The sequence below is a fragment of the Leptonychotes weddellii genome, chromosome 4 (assembly GCF_054177405.1).
Source record: "Leptonychotes weddellii isolate Sample4059 chromosome 4, ASM5417740v2, whole genome shotgun sequence".
In the NCBI taxonomy this organism is placed as follows: Eukaryota; Metazoa; Chordata; class Mammalia; order Carnivora; family Phocidae; genus Leptonychotes; species Leptonychotes weddellii.
Window position 1 is genome coordinate 103,848,374 of NC_138372.1, and position 21,548 is coordinate 103,869,921.

General features: G+C 41.0%; 1 protein-coding gene across 2 annotated transcripts in view; it reads left to right on the forward strand.

Annotated features, from left to right (window-relative positions):
* LYN (LYN proto-oncogene, Src family tyrosine kinase) overlaps positions 1 to 21,548 on the forward strand; it is a 108,717-nt gene that overhangs the window by 59,211 nt on the left and 27,958 nt on the right. For both annotated transcript variants that reach the window (XM_081816009.1, XM_081816010.1), the window contains exons 9-10: positions 11,638 to 11,820; positions 13,846 to 13,922. In XM_081816009.1, coding sequence (XP_081672135.1) covers positions 11,638 to 11,820; positions 13,846 to 13,922 — 260 coding nt within the window. The remainder of the gene's footprint in view (positions 1 to 11,637; positions 11,821 to 13,845; positions 13,923 to 21,548) is intronic.

Sequence of the window (21,548 nt, forward strand, 5' to 3'; positions counted from 1 at the left end):
CCGCTGGCTCACTGAGGGAACCATGTTCCTCCCTGTATTTACCATGACTTTGAATGGGGAGGAGGTGATGAAGTGGGGGATGAGGAAGAAGAAGGACGGGAGGAAAGACTATCCAAGCTGTACAGTGTCCACTGCCCCCCTTCTAGGCACATATTCTTCAGTTATCTCTCATACTCATTGCAGTACCACTGTGAGATAGGAATTATTGTCAGCATTTGATAAACAAGGACACTGGACTCAGACAAGTGACTTGCCCAAAGTCATTCAAGGCAGTGAAGACACCAGCTGCTTTGGCCTCCCAGAGACCTGGACTCACTTGCTTGCTAAAAGCTATATACAAGTTAGTTTGACCTCATCAGTTTCCTCATCAGTAAAATGGGCAAACAACCATCTTCTCAGTTGCTGAAATGAGAATAAAATTCTATACCTGACGTGTTTCCTATACAATATGGTTCTGTGCACTCTAGTTTCATTTTCTTTATTTTACCATATTTGACCATAGTCACTGGAAGCTATATTTCAGTGGATTTTCCCCAACTTCAATCATGAGTTCGAACTATAAATAATCCAGTTAGACCTTCCTGTGAATATTTGCCAGCAAAGGAATTGCATACCTGTCATGAAGAGAAAAGTAGAGGGAGCTTAACAGGGTGTACTCATCTGCTCTAAAACAGTAACCCTGCATATGAAATGATGGTTTGGAGTTCTGTTCCAACCTCCTCATGTTCAGCTGTGAAGCCGGGATGAAGGCATCAAACTACATGATGTTTGCACTGGAGAGAGAAGGGATAAGATCTGCTAGTCTGGGAAGTTATTGCTTTGAGGGGAAGAGATTATGTTAGTCCTCTTGTGTTTTCTTAAAATTTTCTTTTTTTTAAATATTAAAGATTATTTATTTATTTACCAGAGAGAGAGAGGGAGAGAGAGAGAGCACAAGCAGGGGGAGCAGCAGGAGAGGGAGAAGCAGCTCCCTGCTGAGCAAGGAGCCCGACCTGAGCCAAAGGCAGACGCTTAACCAACTGAGCCACCCGGGCATCCCTTCTTAAAATTTTCTTGAGAGCTACTAGCAAGTAGAATGGTAAACTCTTTGCCAGGTTTGCCATGGTGGTGGTCACAGGTGCCATATGCCAGCCCAACTCGGCCAGAGAAACTGAGGAGGGGGTGAGCTAGCGTAGCAGCAGGGGTCAACGCCTGAGTCAGTCGGCTCACAGTACATTTCTGTCCTGAGTGACCCAAGCCTGTGCTGAAATTGTCACCTGCACATCAAGCTCATTGGTCCTTCTGAGATGAGGAAAACTTCTGCTTCCAATTCCAGATATACTAGATCCTCCTGCCCATTTCTCGCCTTTTCCTGTTCATGTGCTTCCACTGGCCACCTGCTAAATCTTCATACTGACTTTAGAGAACATTTTTTAGCATGAGCCGAGGTAGTGGGAGAAACTGAGGTTTAGAAGAGAGGAGAAATGCGGCATTGGAAAATATTTAACTGTTCTATCGAGAGTGTTACTTGGATTTAAACTGTTTGAAAGAGGGTAAAAATCTGGTGAAAATTCAGCATTTGAATAGATTTGCTAATAATTTTTTGTGAGTGGTAAAATGCATATAGCTTAAAATTTACCATCTTAACCGTTTTTAAGTGTACAGTTCAATACTGTTATGGACATTCTGATTAGACAGCCAATTTCCAAAGCTCTTTTTATCTTGAAAACTGGGCTTCTATACTCTTTAAACAACAATTCCCCATAACCCTCTTCCCAGCCTCTGTCCACCACCATTCTACTTTCTTCTTTATAAATAAGCAGAATCATAAAGTATGTACTTTTTTGTGTGACTGGCTTATTTCACTTAGCTATATGAACGTCCTCCAGGTTCATCCATGTCGTAGCCTATGATGGAATTTCTTTCCATTCTAAAGCTGACTTAAATTCCATTGTATGTATATACCATATTTTGTTGATCCATTCATCCACTGATAGACACTTGCGTTGATTCCACCTTTTGGCTATTGTGAATAATGCTGCTATGTCCATGCGCGCACAAATTTCTCTTTGAGACCCTGCTTCCAATTCTTTGGGGTATATACCCAGGAGTGGGATTGCTGGATCACAGGGAAATTCTATATTTAATTTTTTGAGGAACTGCCATACTGTTTTCCTTAGTATAAGCTACACTTTACATTCCTACCAACAGTGCACAAGGGTTCCAATTTCTCTACATCCTCACCAACACTTACTCTTTACTTTTCTATCTTTCCCTTCCTTCCTTCCTACCTTCCTTCCTTCCTTCCTTCCTTCCTAAGGTAGCCATCCTAATGGATGTTAGGTTGTATCTCATTGTGGTTTTGATTTGTATTTCCCTAGTGATTAGTTATGTTGAGTATATGTGTTTATTTTTTCATGTGTTTACTGGCCATTTATATGTTTTCTTTGGAGAAATATCTATTCAAGTACTTTGCTCAGGTTTTAATTGGTTTGTTTGATTTGCTAATAATGTTTTATAAGAGAGAGGCAACAGAAGCTTATCTGAAAGATTATAATAGAACCTAGCTTTTGTAGGCATGGTGTGAGGATTAAATGAGATGATTCAGGTGAGCATGTAGTCGACAGCACTCAGAGAACTGTTGTTATTATTAAATACTGAATTTTCTTATAAAGAAAGTATGGTAACATTAGTGGAAAGACCGAAATAGGAGAGATTACCCAGGATTTCCTCACTCAACAAAGTTGTTTCTTGTTGGTTTTTTTTTTTTAAGATTTATTTATTTTTTTTAAGATTTATTTATTTATTTGAGAGAGAGAGCACTCGAGCATGTGCGTGCACATGCATATTCATGCGTGCACAGAGGTGGGGAGGGGCAGAAGGAGAGGGAGAGAATCTTCAAGTAGACTCCCTGCTGAGCGTGGAGCCCGACCCAGGGCTCAGTCCCATGACCCATGAGATCATGACCTGAGCCAAAACTAAGAGTTGGACATTTAACAAGCTGAGCCACCCAGACACCCCTGTTTCTTGGGGTTTTTAAAATTAAACTTCTTATTTTGAGATAATTATAGATTTATATGTAATTGTAAGAAATAATACAGAAATGAAAACATGTCCATGCAAACACTTTTACATGAATATTTGGAAGAACATTATTCATAATAGCTAAAGAGTGTAAACAACCCACATGTCCATCAACTGAATGGAGAGACAAAATGTGGTGTATCCATACCATGGAATATTATTCAGCAAGAAAAAGAAATAAAGTACTGACACATGCTACAGTGTGGATGACCATTGAAAACACTATGTTGAATGATAAAAGCCAGACAGACACAGAGGACCACATGTTATGTGATTCCATTTATATGAAATGTTGTGAATAGGCAAATCTATAAAGACAAAGGAAATGAGTGGTTGCCTCAGGTGGAAGGATGGGGATGTGACTGTCAAGGGATATGGGGTTTCTTTTGGGGGTGATGGAAATGTTTCAATAATTGTGCTGATGGGCTCACAACTCTGAATATATAAAAACCAATGAATTGTATACTTTAAATAGGCAAATGGTATGGTATATGGATTATATTTCAACAAAGCTTTATATACATATATATTGTATCACATATTACATATATATATGTGTGTGTGTGTGTGTATATATATATATATATATATATATATATATATATAATGCAAAGAGATCCCATGTAACCTTTACCCAGTTTCCCCCAATGCTAACATCTTGCAAAATTGCAGTATGATATCATTGCCAGGATATTGACATAGATGTTTTTTTTTTAATCGGGCTTTTCTCTTTTTGGTCTTGTATTAAAGAAAGGAAGGAAGAGGTGGTAGGAACAGGGTGGGGAAGGAAGGAAAGAAGGAAGAAATTTAAAAAAGAAAGGGAAAAGAACAAAATAGAAATTTTGATCTGCAGTCTTTTGCAGATATATCGGTTCTGTGAATTTGGCTATCAGGGAGCTCTTCCTTAGCTATTGAAATAAGGTCAATATGTTGAATGCATTTAGCAGAGGAATACTGGGAATAAAACCAAAAGAATAATGATTGATGACATTATGTTATGCATCAGAGGTCAAAGGTTGCCCCCTCTCCTAGGTGTGTCTGTATGTCTCATTCCAACTCTCTTGAGGGTTGGTGTAATAACAAGGTCTGCCATTTAGAGCTGCCTGAATTTTGTTTTTTCTCTTTTTATTTCTCTATTTTATTTCTCAAGAGATGAGCAGGCTAGTTTTTCTCATTGATAGAAAAAGAAGAACAAATTAAAAATGATATCACTGTTAACCAAGTAAATTGATATTTTTGTGAAGCTTGAGGAATGGTTCATAGACCACCAGTCACATTTTATGGTCTGGGTTTTTTTGGTCTGAAATGCAGTGAACAAATACGAGGAAGTGACCTGTTCTGGGGAGGAGGGGTGGGGATAAAAGAAAGCAGTTTCTCCCTCAAGCTGTTTCCTGTCCTTCATGTGATCCTCTTGACATCTGGCTTGGTGACACGCTTTTCCCCCGTGGATTATTGGATTCCGAGGGAACTGACTAGTTAGTGAAGCCAAGGATGATGTTTCCTGTTACCACTTGGTCTACGAAGAGACTTTGTAGAAGAAAGGGAACTTGTTTTGAATTGAATTTTGATTTTTTTTTTTTTTTTTTAGATTTTATTTATTTAGAGACAGAGCATGAACGGAGGGAGGAGCAGAGAGAGAGGGACAAGCAGACTCTGCACCGAGCGCAGAACCAGATGTGGGGCTCGATCTCACAACCCTGAGATCATGACCTGAGCTGAAATCAAGAGTCCCACGCTTAATGGCCTGAGCCACTCAGGTTTTGCTTGATACATTTTCATTTAAGCCAACTGCATTGAAATTAATCACCAGCCAACTTGCAAAATCAACCCCATGCATCTTTTTTTACCAACTTCCATTTTGTGGTACTTAGGTGTTCTTTAGCAAATTAGGCACACCTGAAAATAGAGCTTTCTCAGATTGTCACCCCAACTGTCTTTAACTGTGCCAAAGTGGCACTCTTCAAGACATTCTTTACTTTCAAATGAATTTTTTAAAAAAATCATTTGCATCTGTAATGCCAACCCAAATCTCCATGAGCAGGTTAATTGAATACTGGAGAATATCTTGGTAAAGTACAGTTTGATCCGTAGCACCGAATAAAAACCATGCCTTTAGTGCAAGTTGGAAACATGCCCTGTTGCTTAAATACCACAACCCCAAGACACAAGTAAGTGGGAGTTACTGCCATTCTTGAGCTGTGCTCTTGACACAGCTGTTTTAGTCACTGTTCATCTCAAACTCCCTATCAGCATTTTTAATATCTTTAGCAGCTGTGCTGTTTCCTGATAACTTTCCCCCTACCCTTGGAAAGCATTTATTTTCTTCATCCTTTAGCCATAATTTTATATGATGTAAAAGTCTCAGTGAGTTCCATTGTTCGACAGAGAGGGAATAGTTTTGTTTCTTTCGCTTTTATTGCTGTGTCATATAACAAGCAGACTGGAAAGTATGTACAGCACAAATAGTCAAGATCACAAATAATTACAAAAGGAAAGCTGGTGTGGTAGATACTGAGATCACACGCTGGAAACTTGCCAGCACCCAGAAGCCCCTACTTATCCCTTCCCAACCCCAACCTCGCTATCCCCCAAAAGACCGTTCCCCAAAGGCAACTGCCATTTGGACTTCTGTGATAATTTCCTTTTCTTTACACTTCTGTTACTTTTGTATATGGGGGTGTGCATCCTCAAACAATATAGTTTAGTCTTGCCTGTTTTTAAACTTTATATAATTGAATCATACCAAATGTACTCTTGTATTATGTCTCGCCTCTTCTGTTCAGTATTATCGTTGTGAGATTCATCCATGTTTTTGGGGTGTAGCTACAGTTCATTTACTTTCATTGCTATGTAGTGTTGCGTTATATAAGTACTCAAGTGGTAAGAAGGCTTATCCATTGATTTCACTATTTATTGATGAAACTGGACGTGTTCCCAGTTTTAAGCCACTATGAACAATTCTGCCGGGAACATTTTTGTACTGGTGCAAAGGGTACGTGACTTTCTCAAGGGTGGCCAGGAATCCGTTTACTGGATCATGGGAGTATGAATCTTCATCTCTCCTAAATACTGCCAACTCTGTTTCCAAAGTTCTTGTCCCAGCAAAATGTACAAGAGATTCCAGTGTGCCATTTCCTGATCAACAGAATTGTATCTAGAAGGAGGGGGGCTGCTGGTCAGCACAGCCCTTGTGTGTTTGTGTGTGTGTGTGTGTGTGTGTGTGTGTGTGTGGTCACTCAAGGTAATTGCACTTGAAAGAAGGCTGCTCTGTCAAAATCCGCCATGGGCCCCTGGGAATGTTGGTAAAGATAGAAGCTTCCCAGCTGAATTTTACTGACGCTCAGAAAAGAGCACAGAAGAAGGCCTTAGGGAGCTGCCCCAGTTTCCCCACTAGGGTTGTGTGCTCACCAGCACTCACATTGTCAGGCTTTGTCATTTTTGTTGAGCTGGGTGGTGGTGTCTTCCTATGGCTTTATTTGCACTTCTCTGATTACTAATAAGATTGAGTTCTTTTTACATGTTTCCTAGCCATTTGGACTTCTTTTTTTAATTTAAATTCAATTAATTAACATACAGTATATTATTAGTTTCAGAGGTAGAGATCAGTGATTCATCAGTCTTACATAATACCCAGTGCTCATTACATCACATGCCTGCCTTAATGTCCATCACCCAGTGGACTTCTTCTTTTTGAAATGTCTATTCAAGCCTTTGCCTATTTTTCTATTTTTCTTATTGATTTATAGGAATTCTTTACATATTCTGGACACTAGTCCTTTGTCAGTTACATGTGTCAAAGAGATCGTATTTTCTTGCTGTTTGCCACTGATATAGTCATGTAACTGAGGTTCTATGTATAAACTTTCTTTTGCATTTTATATAATTTAATTTTTGTATTTATTATTAGAGGATAGTTGGCACACAATGTTATATTACTTTCAGGTGCACAAAATAGTGATTTGACAATTCTATAAATTACTCACTGCTCACCCTGGTAAGTGCAGTTACCATCTGTCACCACATAACATAATTGCAATATTATTGACTATATTCCCTATGCTCTACTTTTCATCTCCATGACTTACTTATTTTATAACTGGACATTTGTACCTCTTCATTCCCTAAACCTATTTTGCCCTTCCCCACACCCCTTTCCCCTCTGGCAACCACCAGTTTGTTCTCTGTTGAGTCTGTTTTTGTTTTTTGTTTGTCCATTTGTTTTGTTTTTTTAGGTTCCACATCTAAGTGAAATCATATGGTATTTGTCTTTCTTTGTCTGATATATTTCACTTAGCATAATGCCCTCTAGGTCCATTCATGCTGTCACCAATAGCAAGATCTCATCTTTCCTTATCCATTCGTCTACTGGTGGACACTTAGGTTGCTTCCGTATCTTGGCAATTGTATATAATGCTGTAATAAACATAAGGGTGTAATAAACATAGAACTAATGTTTTCATTTTCTCTGGGTAAATACCCAAAAGTGGAATTGCTGGATCATACGATATTTCTATTTTTAATTTTTTGAGGAACCACCATACTGTTTTCCACAGTGGCTGCGCAAAGGGTTCCTTTTTCTCCATATCCTCACCAACACTTGTTATTTCTTGTCTTTTTGATACGAGCCATTCTGACAGGTGTGAGGTGAGATCTCACTGTGGTTTTGATTTGCATTTCTCTGATAATTAGTGATGTTGAGCATCTTTTCATATGTCTGTTGGCCATCTGTAAGTCTTCTTTGGAAAAATGTCTGTTCAGATCCCCTACCCATTTTTAATCAGATTATTTGTTTTTTTCTGGTGTTGAGTTATAGAAGTTCCTTATATATTTGGATATTAACCCCTTATTGGATGTATCACTTGCAAATATCTTCTCCCACTCAGTAGGTTGTCTTTTTATTTTGTTGATGGTTTCCTTTGCTGTGCAAAAACTGTTTATTTTGGTGTAGTCCCAGTAGATTAGTTTTGCTTTTGTTTTCCTTGCCTGAGGAAACATATTTATAAATATGTTTCAAAGGTTGATGTCAAGTGTTTACTGCCTATGCTTTCTTTTGGGAGTTTTATAGTTTTAGGTCTTATATTTAAGTCTTGAATCCATTTTGAATTTTATTTTTGTGTATGGTGTAAGAAAGTGGTCCAGTTTCATTGTTTTGCATGTAGCTGTCCAATTCTCTTAACACCACTTATTATAAAAACTATCTTTACCCCATTGTATATTCTTGCCTTATTTTTCACAGATTAATTGACCATAAAAGTATGAGTTTATCTCTGGGCTCTCTGTTCTGTTCTATTGATGTATGTGTCTATTTTTGTGCCAGTACCATACTGTTTTGATTACTGTAACTTTGTACTATATCTCAAAACCTGGGATTGTGATGCCTCCAGCTTTGTTCTTCTTTTTCAAGATTGCTTTGGCTATTCAGGGTCTTTTGTGGTTCCATACAAATTTTCAGATTATTTGTTCTAGTTCTGTAAAAAATACTGTTGGCATTTTGATTGAGATTACATTGAATCTGTAGATTGCTTTGCATAGTAAGTTCATTTTAACAATATTAATCCTTCTAATCCATGAGCATGGTATATCTTTCTATTAGTTTGTGTCATCTTTAATTTCTTTCATCAACGTTTTATAGTTTTCAGAGTACAGATCTTTTACCTCCTTGGTTAAATTTATTCCTAGATATTTTATTCTTTTTGGTACAATTATAAATGGGATTGTTTTCTTAATTACTCTTTATGCTACTTCATTATTAGTATGTAGATATACAACAGATTTCTGTTTATTAACTTTGTATCCTGTGACTTTCTAAATTCATTTATTAGATTTATTCCTGTAACTGAATACCTATATATAAACCTTTAAACAAATTTATAATGAATCTTTTTTATTTTAATTTTTTAAATTTTTAATTTTTTTTATGATGAGGTGTACTCTTAATCCCCATCACCTATTTCACCCATCCCACCATCCCCCTCCCCTCTGGTAACCATCAGTTTGTTTTCTACAGTTAAGAGTCTGTTTTCTTGGTTTCTCTCTCTCTCTCTTTTTTCCTTTCCTTGTTTTGTTTCTTAAATTCCACATATGAGTGAAATCATATGCTATTTGTCTTTCTCTGACTTATTTTACTTAGCATTATACTCTCTAGCTCCATCCATGTTGTTGCAAATGGCAAGATTTCATTCTTTCTTATGGCTGAATAGTATTCCATTGCATATATATATATATATATCTTCTTTATCCATTCATCTATTGACGGACACTTGGGCTGCTTCCATAGTTTGGCTATTGTAAATAATGCTGCTATAAACATAGGGGTGCACGTATCCCTTTGAATTAGTGTTTTTGTGTTTTGGGGGTAAATACCCAGTCGTGCGACTCCTGGATCATGGGATAGTTTTATTTTAAATTTTTTTGAGGAACCCCCATACCGTTTTCCACAGTGCTTGCACCAGTTTGCATTCCCACCAACACTGCAATAGGGTTCCTTTTTCTCCACATCCTTGCCAATCCTTGATGTTTTTTGTCTTTTTAATTTTAGCCATTCTGACAGGTGTGAGGTGATATCTTATTGTAGTTTTGAGATAATGAATCTTCTTGGTTCAAATACAATGTTAAAGGACTTTTGTTGGTGGAATTTACTTTAAATTTACTCTTAAGGGCTATAAGAAAGATCATATTGTGTGTAATTATGCATTTAAATGGAAAATCAATTTAATAGATTTATGATTCCATTATTTTTTGTAGGTTGTGGCTTTTGAAAATAACCTAGTACAGTATTTTGTCAGCTTTCTATTACTGGCTTATCCATACATTTTAACACTTACTTTATACATTGCATTTTTCATTTTTCTGTACAACACTGCAAGCTACTACTAAGTACAAATCAAAGTGAAATATAAAAGGAAAAGTTTTAACAGAGTAGTAAGTGTTAATGATCAGAAGAAAAGTTAGTAAGTATGGTTGACTGTTAGCTGTAGCTAACACTTTTTCTGGCCCATTTGGAAGTGTAGAAATAGAGATATAATTTCCTTTAAAAAAAATAATCCCTTTTGTAAAGAAAGATACATATTCATTCACAAAATGAAACAAAATGGAAAAGAACAAAAGAAAGGAAAAGTCACTCCAAATTCTACCACCCAGGGATCATCATTGTTGGTGTTTTATTGAGCATGCTTCCAGTCATTTCTGTATTCTGTACAGACACAGGTGATTATGTGATCTAACAAAGAGATCAGACGCTAGACATCACCATTTCGCTGGCAGGTTAAAAAAAAAAAACAAAAAACTGTAGTACACCAGGTAGAGCAACCCGCAGGGAACCTGCTGCTCCTCCTTCCTCACCTTTTCCTTGCACTTCCAAGAGAAGTACAGAAAGAGAGGAGAGGAAAGGGGAACATGATTATCTCTATTTCTGCTTTGCCAAACCACTGAGAAAAGTCTTAGAATTAAGCACGCCATTGGGGCAGGTTCCAGAAAAAGGGACCTTGGGGACACTATATGAAGGAGTTAGTATTTCCCAAAGTGCATTTCACAGGATGTGAAAAGGTACATGACAGTGTGTCCTGTGGTCAAGAAGGTGTGGGAAGTGCTGGGGTTAACCAAGTCTGACAAGTTTCTTCACTGCGGGACTCTCTGCTTCTGCTGCATCTCCTGGATGGGGGAGGGGGAGGCAGACGGTGGTTCCCAGACATTTCCGTACAGAAGCCTTTGCTCATGGAGAGTCACCCAAGTCCAGTTCTCTTGGAAAACTTGGGGAAACGTTTATTTGACTCTAGGATATTATACTTCAAAGTTAGTATATATAATTTTTTAAAATGCAAACCTTTCTGGGGCGCCTGGGTGGCTCAGTCGTTAAGCGTCTGCCTTTGGCTCAGGTCATGGTCCTGGAGTCCTGGGATCGAGTCCCACATCGGGTCCCTGCTCGGCAGGAAGCCTGCTTCTTCCTCTCCCACTCCCCCCTGCTTGTATTCCCTCTCTCGCTGTGTCTCTTTCTGTCAAATAAATAAATAAAATCTTTAAAAAATTTAAAAAAAAAATGCAAACCTTTTTTTCCTGATTACAAAAATAATACATATTCATTGTAGAAAATTTGGTAGTTAAAGGTATTGTGAACACAAATGAAATCACTCTAATTGCACCATTGGAGATGGCCAGCATTTGGCATATTTTAGTGTGTTTTCTTCCAGACCTGTATGCGTGTGTGTGTGTGTGTGTGTGTGTGTGTGTGTGGTGTGTAAGAGTATACCGAGCCTTGCTATGCACTTTTTTTTGTTCTTGGATAAAGAACATTTTATTCATTAGAGGAAAATCTTTTCTCCATGATGGAGTGCGTTTGGAGGTTTTTCCAAAAATATTGCTTTATGAAACCTTGTTGATTTTGGAATAATTTTAGATTTTTTTTTGTAAAGATGGTACAGAGAATTCTCAGACACCCTTGACTCGGCCTCCCCTAATGTTAACACTGTCTAGAGTTTTGTGTCAGTTTTTTCTATCTATAAATTTTCTTCTAACTCTGCATGAAGTTTCTGGTTTTCAGTTGGATAAAACATGCCCTCTCTTCTGCTGTCTTTCTAGGTTCCTATAACAATAGTACCAAAGTGGCTGTGAAAACCCTAAAACCAGGCACTATGTCTGTGCAAGCTTTTCTGGAGGAAGCCAACCTCATGAAGACCCTTCAACACGACAAGCTGGTGAGGCTCTATGCCGTGGTCACCAGAGAGGAGCCTATCTACATTATCACTGAGTACATGGCCAAGGGTGAGTGTGCCCCCCAAACACAGGGCTTTTGAAAGACTTCAAACTTCAAAAGTAAAACATTTATTTTTTTAAAAGATTTTTATTTATTTATTTGAGAGAGAGAGAGAGAGATTATGAACAGGGGAGGGGTAGAGGGAGAAGCAGACTCCCTACTACGCAGGGAGCCCAATGGAGCTCAATCCCAGAACCCTGGGATCCCGACCTGAGCCAAATGCAGACACTTAACCGACTGAACCACCCAGGCGCCCCAAAGTAAAGCGTTTAAATGTTCACAGAATGTTCCAATAGTTTTAATTCCAAAACAGCATGCTCACTACTGAAAAATCTGAATACATGGGGAAACAGAACATTTTTGTAAACCACCTCACCAGAAATATTTTGTGTATTATCTGTATTATAGAAATAATGTATAATCTTTCTATTTTCTCTGCATTTGTCTTCATATTCATATTAGCCATATGAATCACACACAGTACATAGAAGGTCCCTAATAAATATTTGTCCAAAAAATACATATTTCAAAGAAGAGTATTTTTGTTATATCTTTAAAACGGCAGTTCTCAAAATCCTAAAATGCATTCATTTTCCTCTCTAGCATTATCTAAGTGTTCAGGGTGTCACTTTAAAATGTGAACATTTTTAAAACTGTTAGAGGTTACATTCCTCTGTCATCAGAATCACTGAGGAAGAGGTATCCAGCAAACATGTTTTCTCCGGCCGATATTACCTTCAGATAACAGGGTTTGAATTACTACCCTTCTTCCTCCACGTCAGTTAGAGATACTAGCAAACTGCCAAATGGTTCTTTAAAAATCTTTAGAAGGAATGAAGGAAGAAAAGAAAGAAACATAAACAATAATAGCGAATTAAGAATCATGCATCGTGGAGCTCATAGTGTGATGTCACAACTGAGTAGATTAGAAAGATGAATATTACATTTTCTTGTTTAATATATGTAAATATTTCAAAATAGCAGTCACTCAGAGTCCTTTCCAAAAAAGACGTTGTTTAAAAACAAAAATAAAAAAACAAAAAAACTAACCCTTGTGGCTTAGGTTGCTCTAACCCAGAAACCAGGCTCCAGATCAGACACTTTGTAGTTCAGTAAATCCTTGTTGAATTAAGCAACTAGTTGTATTTGGATCATAAACGTAAATATGAGTTTCTCCTCATAACAATACTTAGCCTTTATTGAGTACTTACTGTATACCAGATTGTTTCTGATGCTTTCCCTGCGTGATCTCCCTTAATCTTCTTAGCAATCGGAGGGCTAAGTACCATTGTTCTGTGTTGAGGATGAAGTAGCAGAACATTTATTGAGCACTACTGCCCACCAAGCACCGTGGCACGTGCTTTAAATCTGTCCTCACGAGGCCTCTGATAATAGCTAGTAGGACATGCCCTCTTTACAGGGACTAAGACATTATGGGTAAGCAGCTTGCCTAAGGGTGACACTTTAAGTTCTAGGAGAAAAAGCAGGTCTTGTTTTAGAGATGAAGCCGTAGGAAGTAGGAGGGTTTATTGACACACTTTCTCATTGAGCACCTACAGCTTGCACTGACTTCTGTGCTTTTGCTAGACACAGAGAGCAGCAAGCCTAGCCCAGTGCCTGCTCCAGGCAGGCCTGCTATGAGGACCTGCTGGTTTCTGTCTCTGAGCAGCTCTGAAGATCAGGCAGCTGCAGTAAGTGGATTGTGGTGGCAGGTGCAAAGTGCTCTGAAACGCATAGCTAGAAAAACAGTGTCCACCATCACCCTTTCTTACCTGGCCCACACGCCACGTGTCACATCAGGTCAAAGGTAACAGGTTAGAGGGGACTGCGTTTGACCAACTTCAGAAAAAGGCACTCTGGCCATACAGAATCGTAAAGGCCATCATTCTGTGCGTTTCCTTGCTAATAGTAAGGATCGTTTGACTTTTGTTTGGATTTTGAAAGGAAATGTGCGATTCCAAACTAAATGTGCGATTCCAAACATTTTGTTTGTGTGTTTGAACTACGCTCACTGGTTCCTCCTCTACCAACAGGCAGTTTGCTGGATTTCCTGAAGAGCGAAGAAGGGGGCAAAGTGCTGCTTCCAAAGCTAATTGACTTTTCTGCCCAGGTGAAGTATTAAATATCCAGGGTGCATGTAAGTTCTCGAAGACCTCCCTGCTTCAGCGTCATGATGTTCCAGGGAGAAAGCATTTGTGTTGGATGTTTCCCAGTAGTGGTTCTGAGAAAAAGGCCTTCCAAAGTGCACTTCCTTGGAGACAGTGATGGGTGTTTCACACTGAAGGAGTGTGTGCGTATGTTCAGGTCTGACTTGAATGTCATCTTCCCTAAAACAAGGCAGCCTCTTATACTTATGTCCACGCCTGCACCAGCTAGAGAGACAATGAGGCAGAAGGGGTCACTTTGCACTCCATTTTGGAGACTCAATCCCGAGTGTTCTGAGCACAGCACATTCTAAATGATGCACATGTGGTATTTAAGTTACTAACCTAAGGTACAAGTGCTTTTAAGTCCTTAGTATTCTTGAAAACAGAGGAACTATATTCTTTTCCTTATTTACCCCCTTCCAATCCTTCTCGTTAGATACATCTTTAGGGTTCTAAGAAATATTCATTTGTAATATTTCTAGTACTAGCCTAGAAGTTGCAAGTTTGTTTAGTTTGGAATCGCACATTTCCTGAAGTGCGTTTAAGGGCAGAAGAAACCCAGCAATGTACCTGGTGTGTCAAGGAAATGCGCGTTTGAATGATGCCAGCTACTGACTATTAATAGTCTAATTGTATCTGTTAGTCATTTTCAGTAATTTGCTTGTTTTGTTTCTTGATACTGGCCATGGTAATTCATGTTGGGAAGGCCATGTGCCATAAAACCTAAAGTAGTCCAAGGGACTTCCAGGGGTTCCAAGAAAGGGTCGCCTTTATGATCTTCATTTCTTACTCCCGTTTCTTCCCTCAGACCCTCTTTAAGTTGGGAAATTGATAAGGCCTTCTTGGGAAGATGAGATCAAAGGAATGAATTAGTATGCAGGTAAAGTCCTTCAAGAGAGGATCAGAACACATATTCAACAGTAGAGTATCGTGGGCAGAGTTGGGGTTCAACATCCGAAGACTGGCGTGTGTCGTGGCTCGTGGCTCTGACTCAATAGCCATAACCACTCAGGAAGCCTTTTGCCTCTTTGGGTTAGTTTATTCACCCATCAAATGGGAATGGTAATTCCAGTTTTCAGGAGATGTTGTTGGGCGTCTAATCTAATCACAGACTGGCATGGACACAAGCACTTCAGAGGCTCTTGGTGGAAGCTGAGGGAATCTTGGGGATGACAGTCCCCATCATTCTGGTAAAGGTGTGTGATGAAGTCACCCAGCTCAGCCCCCATCTCATCCATCCAAACTTGGCAAGCTTTAGTAGATTCCTTATCTGAGTAAGAAATTCAAAGGTAATCTGGAACCCCAGCGTCTAACGTGGAATGAAGCAAGATTGCTGTGGTAGCACTGGGGAAAGGGAAAGAGTCCAACGGCCCTGACTTTACTCAAACTCTCTACACTGGCCCCTGCGAGGATCTATGGACTCCAAGGGTTCCAGGACCATAGTTTGAAAACCACTGCTCTGCAGCAAGAGGAATGATTACTTGGATGGATGCAGCTCTAGATCCTATGTAGATAAGGAGTCAGAAAACGGAGAAAGCAGACGTTGATAAACTTGTGTCACACTTGACATTGATAAAGAAGACCCTTGATTGGGGTGGTGAGTTAGGCATCCCCTATGGATGAGACACTTGGGGAGTGTAGCGAAGGTTTGTTGCACCCAGGGGTGTGAAGGGAAGGGGGCTGACATGGAAAAGTGGGCCATGCGCCTGGAGACCTGAGTGGTCATAGTTCAAGTGCAGCTGAGGTCTGATCTATGTGTACCTACAGTTCTATAGGGTTATATAAGGTCTACAGTTATATGGAAATTATGCACATCAGGATGTGTACCATACCTGGAGAAGGACTTTAATTTGTCACATGGGTATTTTTTATTTGATTTTGCATGCCTGACCTTATAAAGCTTTATCTCGACATAGTCAAAGTTCTTAAGGTCCAACTCGGTCTCTGTATCTATTCTTTAACTTTCTACCTTACTACTATTGCTAAAAAAGGTAACTTTTTCTAACTTACGAATGAGTCGGGGAAAAAAGTTGCTTTCTAAAACTTTGTAGTTTGCAAGGGAGATTATCCCAGAGCATGAAATTGACCATGACTCTCTGTTGACCACACCCGATACGCATTCCCACCGCAATATTGTCATTTCCCTCTGTGACCGGTACTACCAACACTCCTCCGAAATGATCTCTCTATACAGAAAGTCATCTCTGCATTTTTTCCCCTTTTTCTCTCCATCATGTGCCACCAGTTAACTCCATCACTTCTCCCTAATGGATAAGATGAGAATAATAAATACTAATAACGCTGGCCCAGGGTGATAGAGGATACCTGGTGCCCACATACTGGAATAATCCATCCTCTCTATACCTTCTTCCACTTGACTCTTTAGAGTGGACATAGGGTAAAGCAGAAGATTTGTATAAGTCCATATTTGAACTCTAAACTAAACAACAAGCAGGCTGTAGTTTATTCTTTCTTCTGTTAGCATTGTCAGTAACATCAAAGAGCACAAGAGGATATAATTAAACTCAGCTGTTTTTCACAATGAGGGGTGGAGAGTAGAAAGAAACCAGCTTACTTAATCTCAGCCCCAGAAGGATGAGGGAACCGGGGCAGGGGGCGGGTGAGGGACAGCACTGGGACTTTTCCCACAGCCTCTCATCAGCCTCTTCTTCCCTCTTCCCACAACCTACTTCCCCAAGCTCTGCTTTCCCCTCACCGTTCTCCCCTTACACCAGTCGGGACAGGAAGTGGGTGAGTGCACACAACCTCTCGGTTCATGTGAGAGCTGATTTCATCACTTCCTGTCTCGGGATGAGTCCCAAAAAGCTCTTCTGAACCCAAATGCAATTCACTCCATGCAACCTGTCTCTCAGCTCACTCGCCTCCCTCGGCATTTAATGGAGAGGAAGAAATCCCAACTAAAGTAGCTCTACCAGTGCTTTCCCCCTAGTATGAAATGAAGCGATGTTGTGCTCTTTGTGCTAAAATAGGAAAATTAGCCCTTTGCGGAGTAAGTTTGATACTTTTCAGAGCAGAGAGACCTTTGCCTCCTGCAAGAGAAGAAAAATGAACTTGAAAAAGCAGAGGGTTAAAATCTGGGAATTCCCTTCAAGGGAAGTGGAAGTGGAATCGTAGACTTGTACAACTGAGGGGACAGAAGTGGGAAATTCACAATTGCAAGATGGTGGTCAGAGAAATCATCTTGTCATCCAGGCCAAGTGAACCAAAGCATCTCTTGCTCTTTGGTGGCAACATCACTGAAGGGCAAAAATTACCAAAAATGGAAATGGACAATTGTGTGTGAGTAAAACTGCAATAGAAACAGAAAAGTCAGTTTTTGTTACAGTCGTGACAACAAGTACCCTTTCTCTAACTCCTTCCAGTTAATAAAACACTTCTACGTACAATATCTAATTTGAGCCCAACTATCTTGACAGCATTTATATCTTTATTTACTACATTTTCCAAATGAGGAGGTGACCTTGGGTTTATCTAAGCTTACAGAGCTAGTGGCTGGAATTGCTGGACTCGGCCCTGGGTTTTCTGACTTTAGATAACTTGTTCTTTCCTCTGCACTGTCTCACACTTGCATTCCAAGGTCAGAGTTGCTCCTAAGATCGTTTTGTACCTGATACCGCGCTGATAATGCATTTTTACCCCTCAGTGGGTTTTGCTTATCAGAATTAGAGATATATAGCTCCCCCCCCCAAAAAAAATCTCTATTCACAAACAGATCTTTCTTTCACATAGTGATTATGCTCAACTGTATTTTGCCCCCTACGTTACATTTAAGACACATTTTAAGTTGGAATTTGGTAAACTGAGGAAGGCCGGAAATCTCCGTCTGTGTAATTCTCAACCTTTTTGAGTAGGAAGGCCACTTGCCATCAGAGCTTTTAAAGTACCCCCTCATTATAGTATCTGCTGACTGAGAAAACAAGACATAGACTGGGAATCCCTTGCAATAACTCTAGGTTGGGACCCACCAGTCTGTTGGTGGTAAATGAGTGTCTGGAGGGAATTTGCTGCAGAAGTTTGTAGAGTATTTGCCAATACCATCAGGTAATGTGTTTGCTCATTCTACCTCTTTGTAAAGAACCTAAAAGGTAAGTTAGGTTCTCATTCTGCAGCTCATGGCTACCCTTCCTCCCCGCTTCCCCCACCGTAATATAATGAAGCAACAACTTTATTTTCCAAACCTTTATTAATCAACCCCTGATTGATAGTGTCGGCCCATTTAATTTACTTAAACTGGAGGAAGAATTGCGTGGAGATAATGAATCAGATCCAATGGCAAGGGAAAGCCTCGGGTCGCAGACTTGGTTCGCCCCTCATCCAGGAGGCCAGATCTCCTTTCCACTCCATATTTGGTTTCACTTCTTCACCCCGGAATTTTCATGCATGACTCCGTATTGAGGCCCCATGTTGCCAATTCTTCTTCCAAGCACAGAAGCCTCCTCAGAGGGGGAAAAGGCCAGCATGGAAGAGATAATTAATTCTACAAAATAATCTGAGCGGCACGTTGCGCTGGCTGAAGGGCATGGTCGTTACCCAGGAGGCATTACTAAGGAGCCATGGCTTAGAATGTAAATCCCAATATAAAATATGGAGATGGTGGCTAGCTCTTTGTACAGAATATGAGAAATATCACTCTCGTTTTGCAAATGGAGCTATGGATGATGTGAATAGAGGGGAAGGCATTGAGCCGAGGTTTGGGGACAATCATTTCATAGGCCCGGTCCTCATCTGTAAAATGAGAGGCACAGGTTAGGTCGCCCACAGCCTGATGCTCCAACTCTAAAATTCCACGACTAAGAAGATCTACTGAGAATATCTATGTGAATCATCACCCAAAAGTGAAATGAATGATTTGGGGTGTGTTCAGATGACGCTAATGTAAGATTTTGACATTGCTGTACATAAAGGACAATGAATGTATCACAGGGATAGAGTACTCTGGAGCCTGTAAATGCTCTCTTTATCTGTTTTGCATAGTGAGCTTTATGTCTGAGACTTAAACTTTGACTGTGAAAACTTGTAAAGGGGCGCCTGGGTGGCTCAGTCGTTAAGCGTCTGCCTTCGGCTCAGGTCATGATCCCAGGGTCCTGAGATTGAGTCCCACATCGGGCTCCCTGCTCAGCAGGAAGCCTGTTCTCTCTCTCCCTCTGCCTGCCACTCCCCCTGTTTGTGCTCTCTCTCTCTCTTTCTCTCTGTGTCAAATGAATATATAAAAATCTTTAAAAAAGAAAGAAAGAAAAGAAAACTTGCAAAATGGGCAAATGAAACTAGAGGTCCTGTCAGAATTGCAAAACTGGATCATATGCAGTTTCCTTCTGAAAAAGTTTAAAGAATGGGAAACTGTCATTTAAAAATTGTATAAAACAAGAACTCTCTTTTTTCCCCACTTTGCTAGGTGGGGGTGGAGATGTTTAGCGGGTTTACATGGAGGAACCATGACTGGCTGTTTAAAATAGCAACGAAGGCAGACGATATCACTGTTGTTTCGATTTTGATTGGAAGACTTTCTAGCAGCAGTGAGAAGTGTTAAGCTAATGTAAAGGGGAGGACGTGGTACTTCTGGTCTGCATTCCAGATCTTCCTCTGGAATAGCTCAATATTATTTTGTCCAAGGGTGGCAATTTCTGGTCAGTGCTACTGTAAGTCACAAAATAATTTCCTCTTTAGGGACTCATCGCAGAAGCCCGCAAGGCCAGAATTAAATTGAAGTAGTTTAGGAGCGGAGAGAGTTGATTATCAGATGCTCACAATTTAAAAATGGAGACAGGAGCACTTTGAAAGGAGCAGCAGAGTGTGAATTCCCATTGATCTTTGTCTGAAGCCCTTGGCTTGCTTTCCCCACGTTCCCCTCACCCTCTTGGGACACCCCCCCTCTTTCACCCATGAGCATGTAGAGAGAGCAGCCTGGCAGATCAGTAACAGCAGTGGATGGTGCATAAGGAATGAGGCAGGGCCTTTCTGGGATGGGCGCTGCAGGCTGCTTTCAGAGCACGTGCAGTTGGATGGACCCCGGGGGCGGGGTCGCAGGAGGAGGTAGGCTTCCTGGAGGAGGTGACCCTCAGAGCAAGGGTTGGCCCTGCTAGCCTGGGAGGGGCTGGATGTAAGGAGGAGTCTTTGAGGGAACTTGGTGCATAAGGACACAGAAAAGGGGCACAGGGGGTGCAAACAGGGCGTGTGGAAAGAATGGGGTGGGGACAGAGCCGGGAGAGACTGGAAGTATTGTCCTCTCTTGACTTACATAGGAGGCACAGTTAACTGTTTTCTAGATGACTCTAAGAAGATGTATTTGTGCCTCCACCCCCACCCCTCACATGCCCTCAAGGTGCTTGCTGTAGACAGGAGCTGGAGGACGGACAGGAAGCCTGGCCCTTTGGACCGTCTTTTTAATGGGGATCTCGTGACTTCCCAGGGAGAATGGGTGAAGGGAGCAGAACCCCAGGGAGAGGACAGAGGCCAGCCTGGGGACAGCAGGAGCATCGTCCTGGGAGACAGCCCTGTAAGGAGAAGGTGGGAACTTCCCGTTGGGTTTTTGCAATGAGGAAGGCCTTGGAGAACTTGGAACTTGGCTACCCCTGTGAGTGTAGCAGTTTAGGTGGAAGCCCCACCCCTGGCCTCATTGCCCTTCTCTGTTCCTAGCTCTCCTCCCTTGCTCCCAGTTCTTGGAATCCTTTCCTTGGTCTGTAGGGCTTCCTCTCTAAACCTGGTTGGCCCCTCCTCACCCTCCCGCCCTTCCCTCTCGGTCCTCCCCCACCATTCCCCAGCCACACTCTCGGAACAACTGATTTCTGTCATTACTTCAATGCAGTTGGATACTCCTTCTTTTCAAAAGCAAGTTCATACTGATTGTTTTCTATGAAGGAAAAAAAAAATGAAGTAAAATTCCTTAAAGAGAGATTTTTAAATGATGGATCTTTAAAAAATGTTTTTGTAGTGTGCTGTAGGAAAAAAAAAAAATCTTTCTTCTCCTGTCCTTGGAATGTGGGCCTTAACACTGTTACATTGCTTGTGGGGTTTTGTAAAATATAAACATTTTTTTTAATTGAGTCACCAAAAGTCGCCCCCCCGCTCCCCAATTTAAGAACGGTTTGTTGTCTTCAGAGTTTATTGTGAGGTCAGTTTGGCGCCTGGAATGCATCTCCCTGGTGGCTTCACAGCCTCTGGCCAGCAGAGCAGAAGGCTCATTCGCTGTCCCCCACTGGGGAAATTGTTTCTGATCTCCCTGGTGCAGCTCAGCAGCCAGACTGAGGCCCTGCCCCAGGAACCGAGGGGCCAGGGATGCCACAGCAAGCGAGGGGCCGCCAGAGGGCAGCTGAGCCACAGGTGCCACCACGTGGCCTCCCTCCCTCCTCACAAGGACACCCCTTTCTAGGAAACCCCTTGCTGGCCCCCTCCTGCAGCCCCCAGAGCTCCTGCCCTTGGCAGCAGCCAGAGCCAGGGAGGTTGCAGTCCCCAGGAAGTGGGCCTGCAGGGGCCTCCCAGCCTGGCTTCCTCCCACCAACACCCCCCACCCCACTCCAGGGGCAGCTCCTGGAGCCTCTCTTCTTTCCACCCCCTGCCCTGATAGACAGCTG